Below are 16,968 nucleotides of genomic sequence, written 5' to 3' on the forward strand. Positions count from 1 at the left end.
TTTTTTCAGAAGACCCTGGAAAAGGGGAACTAAAAAATAAAAAAGAAAGAATAGAGCAGAGGGTGAAAGCACAGAACAGTCTCAGGGTGATACCTAGAGGAGGAAAGCAAGTATCCAATACCTCTACAGAGAGGAAGTATATCAGAAAACTCCCCTTGCCCTGAGACACAATCAGGCCAGTAATTCTTCTCAAGGCAGAAGGGTTGGAGCCCTGCTTCACAGTCTTTAAATCAAACTGGGAAAAAACATTACAACAAGATGTATTAAAGAAAAGCAGATAGAAGAGAAGGAACAGCCTCTGGCTGCCCATTCATTCCAAGGGGTATTGGACCTGGAGGGAAAGTGTTACACAAAGGTACGATCTTTGTCAGACAGGGGAGTGGGGATGTCAAGGGTCCATAGGTACCATCTGATTCCTGTTGTTCTAAGCCAGTGTGAGCTCTGGCTGCTCCAGCTCAGTCTCTCTCTCCTCCCAGCACTCGGTGGTGCGTAACGGTCTGTTCTGCCTGGAAACAGCAGCAGATGAGAAAGAAAACCACGTGTACACCAAGGCACTGATGGCGTACGCCTTCGCCCTGGCAGGGAAGGAGGAGAAGCGGAAGGCATTGCTCGGCTCACTTGAAAAGGAAGCTGTGAAAAAGGGTGAGTGCTCCCAGTGGGACATCTCTTTCTTCCAACCCACTGGCCTTACATCTTCCCTTGATAAAATGGCTTTTGTTGGTGGGGCAGTGGCTGCAGGAAATGGCTTGTGTGGGTGGGGAAAGGTGGAGGGAGAGGAAAAACTTGTGCAAAGGGGTTGCGTTTTTGAGAACTCCCTCTCAGTGCCCAGTCCTACTTCTCTGCTCCGAGGGAGTTCATCAGGAAGCACCAGGCACCATCCCCATCGGTGCTGAACTAAAGCGTAGCTCTGCTAGCGTCTCTCCTCAGTCCGCTCCTCTTGCCACACCAGGCAACGCTTAGCAAAGACTTAGCAATGTTTATGGCTGCTCCTTCCTTCCAGTGCACGTGCTCCACATAGAAGAAAGCTGACCTTGCACAGCACAAGGGACGATAAGAGCTGCATGTGCTGAGAGAGAAAACGAACGTACAGGTCATTTCGGAGGCCATAGCATAAGCTCTGAGTCTTCTAGGAAATCATGTAACGACTCGGAAGCCTTCTGGTAAAGTCAGGCCGGACAGTGGGTTTGCCCAAGCGTTGGGTAGCAGGGCTGTGAAGGAAATAGCCCCAGCACCTTTTGCCTTTTCCACCTGCAGGTGACTATCAAGCCCTGCTCACAGTCGTTGGGTCCTTGTGCCTCACAGAGCTTGTCACTGCCCAACCCCGGCATCTCTGCTCAACAAGGGAAGCAGTGCCAGCCCGGTGCTCTGCTCGTGCTCAAGCCCATAGATGCCCCCTTGAATCTGGAGTCTAGGGCAAAGTGGTATCCAGGCCTGAGGACTGAGCCTCGGCAGTCTCAGACTAGCTGCAGCAAGCAACGAGTTGTCTAACCCTTCCCACTTCATCCTACGTGACGGATGCTTCCTGGAGGCTCTGCCCTCTGGAAGGGGCAGACCGGCAGCAGATCAAGAACTGCCTTCCAATAACTGCTACTAATTGCTTGTTGTCTTGTCTCCACGCTCCCTGCCTCCTGTGAAGATGGGTCTGTTCATTGGCAGCGGCCTGGGAAAGAGCCAGAGGTTGATCTCCCGTACTATCGCTACCGAGCTCCCTCTGCTGAAGTGGAGATGACGGCCTACGTGCTCCTTGCTTACCTCACCACGCAGCCGGCACCTTCCCAGGAGGAGCTGTCATTTGCATCTCTTATTGCAAAGTGGATCAGCGGTCAGCAGAATCCCAATGGAGGCTTCTCCTCCACCCAGGTGAGCTGCTTCTCTCCTGCGACCTCACACATCAATGTCAGAAGATGGGAAGTGTCAGAGACCCAGGTGGGAGCACAGTAAGGTTCACCAGGGCAGGGACTGTAGCCCCGCAGTATATCCCTGCGGTATCTACCATGGTTGCCAAGTTCCCGAGAGGCTAGAGGCTAGTATGTCAGGTAGTGCCTCTGGGGATGACTGATGTTTTGGTTAATGACCTGGTTTTCTCGACACCGCGGGGCAGAACGGTAGGGACACAAGGGACGTGTGTCTGTGGCATCGGAGAGGGCTCCCACTGCAATTTGTTTGTGCCTATGAAGTTGCTGCTTCACCCTGTGGCGAGCGAGTGCAGGCTGCGCAGAGCTGCACGCCAGGGAGCTCAGGGAACATGCAACTGCTGCGCAGAGGACACAGGGAGGGAATGGAAACATTTCCCTCTCTCCTATGGGCTTAAAACTGGAGAAGGCGAAGAATGGAGGGGAGGATGCCTGCCGACAGCAGAGGGCAGGCTGTGGGAGGACAGGCTGTGGAAAGGCTGACTGTATTCCCCTGGGTGCCGGGACCCATCTCTCTCAGGACACAGTGGTGGCTCTCCAAGCCCTGTCCCTGTACGGAGCTGTCACCTATGCCAAGAGCGGAGCAGCCTCCAAAGTGACCCTGCGATCTGGAGGGGACTTCCAGCAAGACTTCCAGGTGGATCCCACAAACCGGCTGCTGCTCCAGCGCGTGCCCCTGCCCCAGGTGCCAGGGGAGTACAGCACGGAGGTGTCTGGTGAAGGGTGCGTCTACCTGCAGGTGAGGGTGATGGGGGCAGGTGGCATCGTGGGAGGAGAGCCCCTTGCCAGGCAGGAGCCAGGGAGAGGGCAGAAGGGACAGGGGGGAGGGGAGGAGTGGGAGGGAAGGCTCTGGGAGAGGGAAGAGGAGAAGAAGAGTAGAGGTGTGTGGAGGAGAAAGAGTGGGAGGGAAGGATCCGCAATGTGGAGGAGCTGTGAGAATGGGAGAAGTGGGGAGGCAGGACGGGGAGAGGATGGTCTCTCTCACGTGCTGAGCACCCACACGCACACGCTCACACAGAGCTGCTGGCTCTCCCCTAGACAAGCCTGAGGTACAACGTGCAGCCCACGCAGGAGGATGCGCCCTTCATGCTCCATGTGTACACGATCCCAGAGACATGTGAGGGCTCCAAGGCTCACAAGGTCTTTGACATAGGCATAAATGTCAGGTGAGTCTGCATTTGGGTCTGAGCCTTCCTGAGGAGCCATGGGAGCTGGAGGAGGTCTGGCGGTCCAGGGTGAGCCAGCCTGGAAGCCCTGGAGGGGCAGTGCATCCCTGGAAAAGCGGGCAGGAAGCAGCCGGGCTGGGAGGAGAGGCTGCGGAGGAAGGACATGTCCTGCAGTGGTGGAGCTGTGCGGGTAGCGCAGGGCTGGGCTAGTGAGAGGCTGCATAGGTGACTAGGAGGCCCTGGCATAGCTGGAGAAGAAAGTGCTGGACTGTCAGGACGTGGTGGGGTGCCAAGTGTTATGGAAAAGGTGGAAGCGCCCCCAGCTTCGACTTGAGGTGCGCTGTATCTTTGTGGCTTGGTTCCTTAGTTACACTGGGGAGCGCAATGGCTCCAACATGGTGATTGTTGATGTGAAGATGCTGTCGGGATTCATCCCCGTGAAGTCCTCCGTGAGGAAGGTAGGATGCTGCGTGAAGCATTTCTTTGAGTATATCTGTCCTTAATCAGGGGCATCGGTTTCCTTATTTAAAGGAGCATCTAATTCTTCTCCTGGTATCTTCTCCAGTGTTAGACCTCTCCCTCTTTTCCTCCAGTTCTTCCACCCCTCCGCTGTGGAGGAGGGGTGAATGAGGGATGCCAGCAGCAGCACTCCCTTCCCACCCCTCAAGCACTTGTGGCAGCTTGCAGTAACTCAAATATATGCACAGTTTGGCCCTGAGACTGAGAGCTGGGAGGAGACCATCAGGTCTAATTTCAGGGACTAAGGAGCCTTGCGAGATATACAACAGCTGTGACCATACCTGTCCCTTATTCCATTTTTGTGTCGAGGAGGTGCAAGAGTATGAGATGGTGGGAACTGGGGGAAGACTAGCTGTGCGGGGCTTCACACAAGAGTGTTCGCCAAGTCCCCTTTGAAGTACTCTCCCTGCCCTTTACTTCTCAGCATCCAGCTGCTGAGGTTCTAGGGGTGGGAGGAAACTTAGGTCAGTTGAAGGACGGTTGACTAACTTCCCTTCAGATCAGCAACCTCTTCCATGTCTCCTCTTTCCAGCTCTCAACCACCTGGTTTCACCAGATCCAACGAACAGAAGTGAGCACAAACCACGTTCTACTGTACATAGAGCAGGTGAGGACTAACCCAGGGCTGCTATGGGGCACACAGGGAGCCGTACAGCACGCTGGCAATATAGCATGCACAGAGATGGAGAGCAATGCTAAGCATCTCCAGGATTGTAAACACGAAACATAAACCTGTCTGCCATTGACCTTGTCTCTGTCTCACAGGAGACACCTTCTTCCCAGCCCTCAGCAGCCTTTCCCTCCATCCCACGCACAGATCGGGCCCTGACCTCCCCACCAGACAGAGCCTCCCCCAGTGTGGGGAAAGGCCCCAGGGTTTCCCATTGCCCCTCAGCCAGGCCTGCAGCCCCCGCACCCCCCAGGGCCCGGGCACGGGTGGCAGGGGAGAGCGAGGGAGCCTGGGGGCAGTGCGGAGGCACAGGGGAGCCCGGGGCAGTGCGGAGCCGCCCCTGAGCCTCCGCTGCTTCCCTTCCCCAGCTGAGCAGCGAGACCCTCAGCTTCTCCTTCACGGTGGAGCGGGACATCCCCGTGCAGGGCCTGAAGCCAGCTCAGGTGAAGGTCTATGACTACTACGAGACAGGTGAGTGTGGGTTGGGGGTGCCCGTGGGAGCGAGGGTGGGCAGTGGGATGCGTGGAGGGGCGTGGGAGCTGTGGGGACCTGCAGCTGCCCCTGGCCTGGGCCCTGTCCCGCCCTCACGCTGCCTGAGCTCTCTGAGGGCAGAGGTGGCCCAGAGGGCTGGAGACCACCACCCTGCCCTCCTCCCTCCTGCTCCTGCCCCTGCCCGGGCAGGCCCCAGAGAACAACGGGGGGCAGGTCTGGGCAGTGGTGACGGTGTGGGGAACCCTGCATGGCTGCCCCTCACACTGGCAGTTGCTGTGCAGCTGCCCGCCCCTGAGGGAGAGGGCAGAGGAGGCCATACCCCCAGCCCTCCGACCATGGCGCCTTCAAAGCCGGTCCTGCCTCCCCAGGGAGAGGAGCCATCCCACGGCGCAGAGCCGTGGGCGCTGGGGGTCCAGTGTTCAGGTCCGGCCGCAGAGTACAGCCGTGCCCGTGCTTCCCGGCTGTCCTGATGCTCCTTGTGCCTCTGCTGTCCCGGCTGCTGCAGCAGGGAGGCAGTGACAGAGTCATCCCCCCTCTGCCCCAGTGTGCTGGCAGAAGGTGCCTGAGCAGCCCTTGGGCACACTGGGGTGGAGACCTGCTGGGGCTGCCTTGCTGCTGCGGCCTCTGGACCGGGCTGTGACTGGGGCTCCCTCCCACCCAACTGGGATCCCTGGGGGGAAGTCAGGGATGGTGGCAGTGGCCTGCTGTGGGGCCTGGGAGAAGCGTCTCTCTGGCACTCATCCCTGTTCCAGGAGTGCTGAGGGGCTCTGACAGCTTGCTCTCTCCCTTCCCTTCTGTTTTCCAGATGAGTTTGCCACTCAGGAGTACAGCGCTCCCTGCACCACAGGTAGGGTACCGAGAGCCCTTCCCTTCTTCACAGTTCTCCTCTTCATTGTATTTTTGGTTTTCCATCTAGCGCTTGTCTCTTTCTGCCCAATGGGTAATTTGGATGAGATTGGCCCAACTCACAGGCATAGATTTTTTATGCAAAGCTGAGAGCACAGGACGCACAATGTTGTTGGCTCATTCAAAATCCACCATCCCTGAATTATCAGAGTTGTTTCCATAGTCGGGTTCTCCTGACTTGAATGAAGGTTGTGTCCCTATTGTTCTGTTACTGCCCCTTGGACTTTTTCTTTGATTTCAAGTTTCTTATATCATTCTTGTTATCTCAGATTTGAGGTATCTTCTGGTCCTTCCTGAGACCTCCAGCTAGTGTAGCTGTGGGATCATGCTGAGGGGACTTGGCTCTTTCAAACCACCCGGCACACTCCTCCCCAAAAGCACCCTGTCTAGAGCAATAGAGCAAATCAAGGCCACCAAAAGATACCCCATAAAGCAGCATGTCATGGTCTGACCTAGCATGATTTCATGCTGTGCTCCAGAACCTCCTGCCCAAGCCTGGCATACCTTTTCTAAAGCTGTAATGCAGTGCTGCTCTTAGCTCCTCGCTTCCTACTTTGAGCATGGAGCCATACCTGCTCATACCTGCTGTAGGAAGTCCTCATTACAGAGAAATTCCTCCTAACCCTTGCTATTGAAGAGGTAAGTGTTTGGCTTTTATAGAAACTTGGGGTTGCCTCTCTTGTATGGTGACAGAAAACTGCCCTGGTGGTAGACCCCCACCTGTACACACAGCCACATCACTTGTCTGTGGGGGGGGTCATAGTTCTCCAATATGGCACCCTAGCCTGCTTAGGAACTCTATGTGGCAAAGCCCACAGCGGTGCTTGCACATTGCAGCACGTCTTTAAGCAATGCCATCCTCCTTGGATCCTGAGAGATGGCAAGTTTGCCTTTGGTAGCTACTATCTGGAGCAACAGCTGCTTCCTGCTCAGCTACCCTGCTGCCCAAGCAGGAGGGGGTCTCTCAGGAAGCAAGTATTCCTCATGACCCTCGACAGCCAGCCCTCAGTCTTGGTTTGGAGCCTGAGCTAGCAGGACAGAGAGGCTATGATCTTTGGGGAGTTCTCTGCAGTGCAAGGCCACATGAGTTTAGCTTAGGAGCACAGGTAATGTAGGAGCTTCTGTGGAAGGCCCTGACCAGTGATACTTCTCCTGTACTATATGGAGTCTTCCAGTATGAAGACTGGCAGGTCTGGCTTCCCATCAGTTGCTCAGTTTCAGATGTTTGGAATATGGAGGCTTCAGGAAAGCACTGAGACCCTGGGAAGTGGTTTTTCACAGGGCCTGACTGTGGCATCTGAGAGCAGAGAAAAAGTGATTTGGACTTGGGAAAGGTGAAAGCTTTGTCTCTTGCTGGTAGTAAATGGTGAAATTTATCTCCTTTTGTGTTCTTATCTGGTGTCTTGGAAAAAAGCCCGAGCTCCCACGCTTTTACTCCATACTGCTTTGCTAACCTGGGCTGTGTCCGTAGGTACAGCTGTGTTCTGCTGATTCTGGGCCTACAGCCTCCCTTCATGGAAAAAAAGTGCATAAATCCTAAGATAGACACTGAGTGGACAGTAAAATGTTTCCAAAGGTTATGTTGGTGTGGTCTGGCTGTCCAGTCTGAGGCTAGGGGGGAGGCTTTAGAATTTAGGCTACTCTTCCCCATGTGCGCTAAAAGACAGAGATTTTATCCTCCTTGGAAAAGATGATGGGAAATTGCTATTTAAGAGGTCCATCCACTGGTCTAGGTGTCCAAAGGTGCTCTGCCCTGACTAAAAGGCAGATCTCAGTTGCAAAGTAAACTGCCTTCCCTGCCCTGAACAGTGCTGTCCACTTGTGCAGCACATTCTTTCCGCTCTCTGCAGAGAAATAAATACACTTTAAGAGCATGTCTCATTGCTGCAGTGAACATCCTTGCTGCCTGTTTGCACTGTGCTCCCGTGTCCATCCTAGTTGTGACAAATTCCATTCTGCTTATCTCTCCCAGTGGGTCAGAAAGAGTCTCAGCCTTCTCTCAACCTCACATGGCTTTGAAGGTGACATGAGTGTTGAGTGCTATGGATGACCCTCAACCCTGGTCAAACAGCAACCCACTCTCCTGTACTGTGCTTCCCACACAACGTGGCTTCCCAAACCCACATCTTGCTCTCTCTGTCTCTCAGCCTGAGAGAGGGAACTGGCATATCTCTCTAACTCCTGTACCCTCCCGTCTTCTTTCATCCTTGCAGAGGAAGTAGACCAGGGCAACGCATGAAGAATACTCCCAGTTGCTGGAACCCACCTGACTCACTACTACCACCACCACCATCTATGGAGAGGATGGAGTGACAGATGAATAGTGCCTGCAAGGAATGGGAAATGAACTTTACAAATAAATTAACTGTACTCACCAATGATTTTTGAACAGTTCATTCCCAATTCTGTTTCTTCCTACTCAGCCTCCAGTCACAGCTTTAATCTCCCTGGCTTCTTAGTTTGAAGAGCATCCTATCCAGCCATGCCTGTGTGCAGGGTAATAAGGCTGACAAGTGAGGGAAAAAAAAAAAGAGGACGGAATGATTTAAGTTGGGGTCAGCCTTTCTAATGTAGCCCTCTCAGTGTTATGTACTCTGAACTTGTCATCTGAGATCCTGTCTAATCCACAGAGAAGGACAGGTACCTCTTGAGAACAATTTCTCTCCCCTGGCTTAGAAACTATAACCTTGACTGAACTGGTCTCTGCAGGTGCCTATCCATGCCTCCCACCGGTAGGCAGCCTGGATGATCAGCTAATGTTACATGAAATTCAACCGCTGTGGTGTGCCCCGTAGACACCCCTTCCAGGATTGTTTCTTGTTTGTAGAAGAATGGCAGGAGATTCACACTCTGCCCTCTTGTAAGATTAAAGTGTGCATGGGGGGGCAGGAGGGATGTGTGCATGCATTATGCCTTCAGCTGCTAACTTATAATGGCCTGTTCTCCAGTTGAAGCTTGAGCCTTCTCGTGGAAAATTCCGTATCTTGTGCCTGCTGCTTCTGGGAGATTCGCAAGGAGAAGCTAACGGCATTTGCCAGTAACCTACCTACCTAAGTCTAGTTTAAATTTATTTAAATCATAGAGTTGCTTTGGTGAAACTGTCCATAGCCCTCTTAGACATCTCCAGGAATGCCCCCCTTTTCTTGGTTTTGTCCCATTAATTTCTGGTTTTAACTTTTGAATGGCAGAAAGATCTTCCGTGACTGTTTATTCTCATGAAATGCTTATTGTTAGGTATCATGGCTTATTGTGTATCCAAAGTACGCACTGCTAGTTGTTCCATCCAATTTTTTTTAGTGTGCCTATCCAAACAGTGTTATTGAGAACAAATAAAGTTCTTAATCTATTTTGCTAGATATCAATATTGTGTCACTTCGTCTCCTGTGGTGTTTGGCGTTTATTCACTCAAGACCTTTTTGACACCTCATATTCAGACAGGTCTATGGAATGAACTGGCTTCAGTGAAAGCTGAGCAAAATTTCTAATCAAGCATGAATACTAATTGCATTTTGCTTTGATTTAGAAATGGTAAAGCCATCTATTTTCCTACCATGAGGCAATTACTTTTCCAAAGCAACATAGCTTTTGGTTGCTGAATGAAATTGTTTTGATTTTAGCCCATTGTGATTTGCCTTTGAAGCATGCAATCCTTGCTCCATGGGGATAGAAATTCAATGTTCAGACACTCCTGTACTTCCTTAAGGTAGCCTTGCTAAAGTTTCCTACGCGGTGTGCCATGGAGGACCTGCAAGTATGTGATTTTGATGATTCACAGCCTGGTCAAGCAGAGAGATATTAAACTGCTTTAGAGATATGGGCTAGCCAGGGAGCCCCAAATGACAAGTGATGTGGCTGCCCATGGGCAACAGTTAGGCATTGCCTAATTTAAAACCGGGTGGCAGCAAAACATAGTGTTAAGTCTTTGCATGATAGAAAGCCATTATCCAAATTTTGTGAATGGAACATACTCCAGTGATTTTACAGACTTTTAAATTAAATTAATATGATGATCACTTTGTTTCATTTGAGGCAGAAAAGATTCAACTCCATAACCATGGTAGAGTACTTGCCAAAAAGTAAGTGAAAATGAAGGCACTGTTGCCATCCATCCACAGCCAGCTGTAAACGAGGGTCTGTATTTGCAGACCTGTGTCTGTATGCACAAGTTTGCAGACCTGGCACTTTTGAACCTGCTTTCCCTTAACTAATGGTCTCAGCTGGGACTGTGTCTCTCCAGCACAGTCACTCTCTTATGACCCCACAGCAGGGGCACAGCTATAAAAGGGGCCAGAGCAAACTGCTTTCCTCCCACAGTGAGGAATTCTGGCTCATGAAGGGGAAAGAGGGTCTTGAGACACCCACGTGGATGATGAAAACGCAAAGACCTTCAACATCTCTGGAACAAGTACAAGTTCTTTGCTGCATCGGTGACTTACATTTTTGACAACCTGGGTCTGTGTGCATGAAAGAAGCTGCATGAGAGACTCATATAGGTGTGTTTGCTTAAGCTTACGCTGGCAGGGTCAAAGGCACCTCTGCACACAGAACCATGTAAATAAAATACACAGAGTGCCATATGACCTACTGAACTAAGGCTGATTGCCTTTGCATCCCTGGGAGAGATCTGGACTGGAGAGAATGTGAACATTTGGAAAATCGACATGCAAAAAGTTTAACCCAAAGCACCACATAGGAATCCACAGCCTCCCCTCTGAGGAGCACTGTAAGCCTAGTTGTGAGGGAGAAAAAGAAACATGTATTAAAATTACTAGAAAAAACAGAATAGATCTACAGGCCTCCACTGAGGGGAAGAGGATAAAGTTCTCATGAAAAATGCAAGGGGTTTGGCTCATAAGGCAGTTCTTGGTTTAAATTTTGACTAATGACACTGTTAAGTTCCCAGTCCCTCTCTGATTTCACTTCAACTGTTTAGAAACAAGCAGACAATTTCTTCACTGCCAGAATGGGGAAGTCCACAGGTTTTCCCTTCACTTCTATCTGGCCTGCTGTGAAAGATCAGGCTGGACAGGTTCACACTGTCCTTCCACCTCATAGCAGTGATTTCACAGCAGGATCAAAGGTGGTATGTGATCACAGGTTTATGTCCAAGGATTATCTTGCAGAAAACACCCACTTTTAGAGGCAGGGAGCCAAGCTTCCAGTGCATAATGGATCATGTAGGATCATTCTCTCCTCCTGGAGAACTGGCAAGTATGGAGGCGAACCTCCCCACTGCCAAAAGCTGCCTGCCGCCTGGTATTCCTGAGGAGTTGCCAAATACCACCATGCCGTGGATGGCTCTGGATTTAAATCTCAGGCCATTACACAGTCTGAGTTATGGATGGGAGGAGAGACAAGATGCAGCAACAAAAAGTAAGGCCAGAGGCATCTGATGAGAATCAAGACTTATTTTATTTATAGTGTTACTTCCTTTTCGGTGTTGAGGTGTCCTCCTCTAACATTTCAATAGGCCCCTCAACAAGAAGATCTTCTAGGGGCAGAGACGCAAGTTGATCCAGCAAGGCTCAGATAAGATGTGCTCTTCAGGCATTTCCCTGTTCAGCCTTGGCTGGAGGTGGGAAAAGGACAGAGTGAGATAAGTATCCTGGTGAAGCAGTGTCCAGAGCCCTGGACATCTTCTCTGTGTTCTGGTGGCTATATGAGTTCAAGCCGTGTTAAAATCTGGGAAACTGCTTCACCTAAAAATGCCCAGTTGCAGACAGATAACAGAATGGGAATGGCTGGACATGTTCAAGATATTCATGCTACAGAGAGGGGAGGGGAGGCAGAGATATCCTGGACATACATGAGCTACCCCAGTACACATTCTCTCTCAGCACCTGGATTTCCCAAAGGAAGGGAAAAAATAACCCAGGGCAGAGTCTGAAAGGTCCCCACCAAAGATGTGTGAATAACATCAAAATTTCACCAATACGTTTGGGAGACAATTCCTCAGTACCCTTCTGTGTCTGCAGCATGGCAAATGTGGCCCTGAAAAGGGCAGAGATGCAAAGGCTGCGTGTGGTGTTCAGTCCCAAGGGAGATTTCAATCTTATTTGTACAATGTGACACACACACGCAGGAGAAGACAAATGCATCTGTGCGAATGAAGGCAGTAACACTGGGATTGCCATTCTCAGTGAACCGAAATGAAAGCTGTATCTGATCTTACACAGGACATGGGGTGGCAGCATTGCTTTTCCTCTCTGTACTGAGGCACACCTAGAGACTGCAATAGGCACAGTGCAGTTAAATGCTGAGAGTACATGCAGGCTGAGGAAACCCAGGTGTGCAAAGACTCTCATTCGAAACAACCTGCAATAGCCCATGCTGGAACATCTCAGTTCTTCCTGTGCACCCTACCTGCAGTGCAGGGAGCGGTGTACTCCTGAGTGGCAAACTCATCTGGAAAACAGAAGGGAAGGGAGAGAGCAAGCTGTCAGAGCCCCTCAGCACTCCTGGAACAGGGATGAGTGCCAGAGAGACGCTTCTCCCAGGCCCCACAGCAGGCCACTGCCACCATCCCTGACTTCCCCCCAGGGATCCCAGTTGGGTGGGAGGGAGCCCCAGTCACAGCCCGGTCCAGAGGCCGCAGCAGCAAGGCAGCCCCAGCAGGTCTCCACCCCAGTGTGCCCAAGGGCTGCTCAGGCACCTTCTGCCAGCACACTGGGGCAGGGGTGGGATGACTCTGTCGCTGCCTCCCTGCTGCAGCAGCCGGGACAGCAGAGGCACAAGGAGCATCAGGACAGCCGGGAAGCACGGGCACGGCTGCGCTCTGCATCCGGACCTGAACACTGGACCCCCAGCGCCCACGGCTCTGCGCCGCGGGATGGCTCCTCTCCCTGGGGAGGCAGGACCGGCCTTGAAGGCGCCATGGTCGGAGGGCTGGGGGTATGGCCTCCTCCGCCCTCTCCCTCAGGGGCAGGCAGCTGCACAGCAACTGCCAGTGTGAGGGGCAGCCATGCAGGGTTCCCCACACCGTCACCACTGCCCAGACCTGCCCCCCGTTGTTCTCTGGGGCCTGCCCGGGCAGGGGCAGGAGCAGGAGGGAGGAGGGCAGGGTGGTGGTCTCCAGCCCTCTGGGCCACCTCTGCCCTCAGAGAGCTCAGGCAGCGTGAGGGCGGGACAGGGCCCAGGCCAGGGGCAGCTGCAGGTCCCCACAGCTCCCACGCCCCTCCACGCATCCCACTGCCCACCCTCGCTCCCACGGGCACCCCCAACCCACACTCACCTGTCTCGTAGTAGTCATAGACCTTCACCTGAGCTGGCTTCAGGCCCTGCACGGGGATGTCCCGCTCCACCGTGAAGGAGAAGCTGAGGGTCTCGCTGCTCAGCTGGGGAAGGGAAGCAGCGGAGGCTCAGGGGCGGCTCCGCACTGCCCCGGGCTCCCCTGTGCCTCCGCACTGCCCCCAGGCTCCCTCGCTCTCCCCTGCCACCCGTGCCCGGGCCCTGGGGGGTGCAGGGGCTGCAGGCCTGGCTGAGGGGCAATGGGAAACCCTGGGGCCTTTCCCCACACCGGGGGAGGCTCTGTCTGGTGGGGAGGTCAGGGCCCGATCTGTGCGTGGGATGGAGGGAAAGGCTGCTGAGGGCTGGGAAGAAGGTGCCGGTAAATCTTAAAAGTCAGCAAAAGTCAGTATGGGATTCAGCCCTATTCTTGTCAGAGCCATGGTAGTTTTGAGTCCCAGATCTTTTGCCCTATGTTGCCAAATGTCCTAATGCCTGTGTTTCTGACCCATCCTCTCCCCAGACGGATACTCACCTTTTCCAGATACACCAGGACGTGGTTGGTACTCAACTCTGTGCGCTCAATAATGGGGCGGCCTTCCAGCTGAAGAGAGAAGACTAAGATGTTACTGCATTGAGGGTACTCTCCCTGTGCCCCTTACACAGCCCTATGGATGGGATGGACTGTGGATGAAACGCTGGGGTGCTCAGGGAACTAAGTCTGTAGCATGGAACTGCCTCCTTGGTGTGCCACTAGGTATCATGGTCCCCAGGCCTTCCCTTTTCCAGCCTGGCTGATGAAGTACGGCCTGGCTCCAACAGAGACTGAGCACTGGTTCAAGCACAGTGATGGAACGATTCAATGAAAATACATTCCTTCTGGCTTGCTAGTTCTGCAGTATCTTATGATTGCCTTTATTTTCCAGACCGTGCACCTGCTCAGCATCTCAAACAGTGACCCAAGACCTAAACAGTTACTGTCGTACATCTCGCAAGGCTCCTTAGTCCCTGAAATTAGACCTGATGGTCTCCTCCCAGCTCTCAGTCTCAGGGCCAAACTGTGCATATATTTGAGTTACTGCAAGCTGCCACAAGTGCTTGAGGGGTGGGAAGGGAGTGCTGCTGCTGGCATCCCTCATTCACCCCTCCTCCACAGCGGAGGGGTGGAAGAACTGGAGGAAAAGAGGGAGAGGTCTAACACTGGAGAAGATACCAGGAGAAGAATTAGATGCTCCTTTAAATAAGGAAACCGATGCCCCTGATTAAGGACAGATATACTCAAAGAAATGCTTCACGCAGCATCCTACCTTCCTCATGGAGGACTTCACGGGGATGAATCCCGACAGCATCTTCACATCAACAATCACCATGTTGGAGCCATTGCGCTCCCCAGTGTAACTAAGGAACCAAGCCACAAAGATACAGCGCACCTCAAGTCGAAGCTGGGGGCGCTTCCACCTTTTCCATAACACTTGGCACCCCACCACGTCCTGACAGTCCAGCACTTTCTTCTCCAGCTATGCCAGGGCCTCCTAGTCACCTATGCAGCCTCTCACTAGCCCAGCCCTGCGCTGCCCGCACAGCTCCACCACTGCAGGACATGTCCTTCCTCCGCAGCCTCTCCTCCCAGCCCGGCTGCTTCCTGCCCGCTTTTCCAGGGATGCACTGCCCCTCCAGGGCTTCCAGGCTGGCTCACCCTGGACCGCCAGACCTCCTCCAGCTCCCATGGCTCCTCAGGAAGGCTCAGACCCAAATGCAGACTCACCTGACATTTATGCCTATGTCAAAGACCTTGTGAGCCTTGGAGCCCTCACATGTCTCTGGGATCGTGTACACATGGAGCATGAAGGGCGCATCCTCCTGCGTGGGCTGCACGTTGTACCTCAGGCTTGTCTAGGGGAGAGCCAGCAGCTCTGTGTGAGCGTGTGCGTGTGGGTGCTCAGCACGTGAGAGAGACCATCCTCTCCCCGTCCTGCCTCCCCACTTCTCCCATTCTCACAGCTCCTCCACATTGCGGATCCTTCCCTCCCACTCTTTCTCCTCCACACACCTCTACTCTTCTTCTCCTCTTCCCTCTCCCAGAGCCTTCCCTCCCACTCCTCCCCTCCCCCCTGTCCCTTCTGCCCTCTCCCTGGCTCCTGCCTGGCAAGGGGCTCTCCTCCCACGATGCCACCTGCCCCCATCACCCTCACCTGCAGGTAGACGCACCCTTCACCAGACACCTCCGTGCTGTACTCCCCTGGCACCTGGGGCAGGGGCACGCGCTGGAGCAGCAGCCGGTTTGTGGGATCCACCTGGAAGTCTTGCTGGAAGTCCCCTCCAGATCGCAGGGTCACTTTGGAGGCTGCTCCGCTCTTGGCATAGGTGACAGCTCCGTACAGGGACAGGGCTTGGAGAGCCACCACTGTGTCCTGAGAGAGATGGGTCCCGGCACCCAGGGGAATACAGTCAGCCTTTCCACAGCCTGTCCTCCCACAGCCTGCCCTCTGCTGTCGGCAGGCATCCTCCCCTCCATTCTTCGCCTTCTCCAGTTTTAAGCCCATAGGAGAGAGGGAAATGTTTCCATTCCCTCCCTGTGTCCTCTGCGCAGCAGTTGCATGTTCCCTGAGCTCCCTGGCGTGCAGCTCTGCGCAGCCTGCACTCGCTCGCCACAGGGTGAAGCAGCAACTTCATAGGCACAAACAAATTGCAGTGGGAGCCCTCTCCGATGCCACAGACACACGTCCCTTGTGTCCCTACCGTTCTGCCCCGCGGTGTCGAGAAAACCAGGTCATTAACCAAAACATCAGTCATCCCCAGAGGCACTACCTGACATACTAGCCTCTAGCCTCTCGGGAACTTGGCAACCATGGTAGATACCGCAGGGATATACTGCGGGGCTACAGTCCCTGCCCTGGTGAACCTTACTGTGCTCCCACCTGGGTCTCTGACACTTCCCATCTTCTGACATTGATGTGTGAGGTCGCAGGAGAGAAGCAGCTCACCTGGGTGGAGGAGAAGCCTCCATTGGGATTCTGCTGACCGCTGATCCACTTTGCAATAAGAGATGCAAATGACAGCTCCTCCTGGGAAGGTGCCGGCTGCGTGGTGAGGTAAGCAAGGAGCACGTAGGCCGTCATCTCCACTTCAGCAGAGGGAGCTCGGTAGCGATAGTACGGGAGATCAACCTCTGGCTCTTTCCCAGGCCGCTGCCAATGAACAGACCCATCTTCACAGGAGGCAGGGAGCGTGGAGACAAGACAACAAGCAATTAGTAGCAGTTATTGGAAGGCAGTTCTTGATCTGCTGCCGGTCTGCCCCTTCCAGAGGGCAGAGCCTCCAGGAAGCATCCGTCACGTAGGATGAAGTGGGAAGGGTTAGACAACTCGTTGCTTGCTGCAGCTAGTCTGAGACTGCCGAGGCTCAGTCCTCAGGCCTGGATACCACTTTGCCCTAGACTCCAGATTCAAGGGGGCATCTATGGGCTTGAGCACGAGCAGAGCACCGGGCTGGCACTGCTTCCCTTGTTGAGCAGAGATGCCGGGGTTGGGCAGTGACAAGCTCTGTAAGGCACAAGGACCCAACGACTGTGAGCAGGGCTTGATAGTCACCTGCAGGTGGAAAAGGCAAAAGGTGCTGGGGCTATTTCCTTCACAGCCCTGCTACCCAACGCTTGTGCAAACCCACTGTCCGGCCTGACTTTACCAGAAGGCTTCCGAGTCGTTACATGATTTCCTAGAAGACTCAGAGCTTATGCTATGGCCTCCGAAATGACCTGTACGTTCGTTTTCTCTCTCAGCACATGCAGCTCTTATCGTCCCTTGTGCTGTGCAAGGTCAGCTTTCTTCTATGTGGAGCACGTGCACTGGAAGGAAGGAGCGGCCATAAACATTGCTAAGTCTTTGCTAAGCGTTGCCTGGTGTGGCAAGAGGAGCGGACTGAGGAGAGACGCTAGCAGAGCTATGCTTTAGTTCAGCACCGATGGGGATGGTGCCTGGTGCTTCCTGATGAACTCCCTCGGAGCAGAGAAATAGAACTGGGCACTGAGAGGGAGTTCTCAAAAACGCAACCCCTTTGCACAAGTTTTTCCTCTCCCTCC

General features: G+C 53.5%; 2 protein-coding genes across 2 annotated transcripts in view; one reads left to right on the forward strand and one right to left on the reverse strand.

Moving 5' to 3' along the window:
* Positions 1-9,028, forward strand: part of LOC143163797 (alpha-2-macroglobulin-like) — a 41,851-nt gene extending 32,823 nt beyond the window's left edge. The window contains exons 28-36 of the mRNA XM_076345679.1: positions 477-642; positions 1,637-1,860; positions 2,434-2,652; positions 2,952-3,079; positions 3,447-3,537; positions 4,131-4,205; positions 4,637-4,739; positions 5,566-5,607; positions 7,880-9,028. Coding sequence (XP_076201794.1) covers positions 477-642; positions 1,637-1,860; positions 2,434-2,652; positions 2,952-3,079; positions 3,447-3,537; positions 4,131-4,205; positions 4,637-4,739; positions 5,566-5,607; positions 7,880-7,905 — 1,074 coding nt within the window. The 3' untranslated portion in view covers positions 7,906-9,028. The remainder of the gene's footprint in view (positions 1-476; positions 643-1,636; positions 1,861-2,433; positions 2,653-2,951; positions 3,080-3,446; positions 3,538-4,130; positions 4,206-4,636; positions 4,740-5,565; positions 5,608-7,879) is intronic.
* Positions 9,029-11,059: 2,031 nt separating this feature from the next.
* Positions 11,060-16,968, reverse strand: part of A2M (alpha-2-macroglobulin) — a 31,746-nt gene continuing 25,837 nt past the window's right edge. Inside the window, exons 29-36 of the mRNA XM_076345697.1 lie at positions 15,875-16,098; positions 15,083-15,301; positions 14,656-14,783; positions 14,198-14,288; positions 13,426-13,494; positions 12,898-13,000; positions 12,030-12,071; positions 11,060-11,235 (exon numbers count right to left, since the gene is read on the reverse strand). Of these exons, the coding sequence (XP_076201812.1) occupies positions 11,210-11,235; positions 12,030-12,071; positions 12,898-13,000; positions 13,426-13,494; positions 14,198-14,288; positions 14,656-14,783; positions 15,083-15,301; positions 15,875-16,098 (902 nt within the window). The 3' untranslated portion in view covers positions 11,060-11,209. The remainder of the gene's footprint in view (positions 11,236-12,029; positions 12,072-12,897; positions 13,001-13,425; positions 13,495-14,197; positions 14,289-14,655; positions 14,784-15,082; positions 15,302-15,874; positions 16,099-16,968) is intronic.

The sequence above is a fragment of the Aptenodytes patagonicus genome, chromosome 1, assembly GCF_965638725.1.
Source record: "Aptenodytes patagonicus chromosome 1, bAptPat1.pri.cur, whole genome shotgun sequence".
NCBI classification, from domain to species: domain Eukaryota; kingdom Metazoa; phylum Chordata; class Aves; order Sphenisciformes; family Spheniscidae; genus Aptenodytes; species Aptenodytes patagonicus.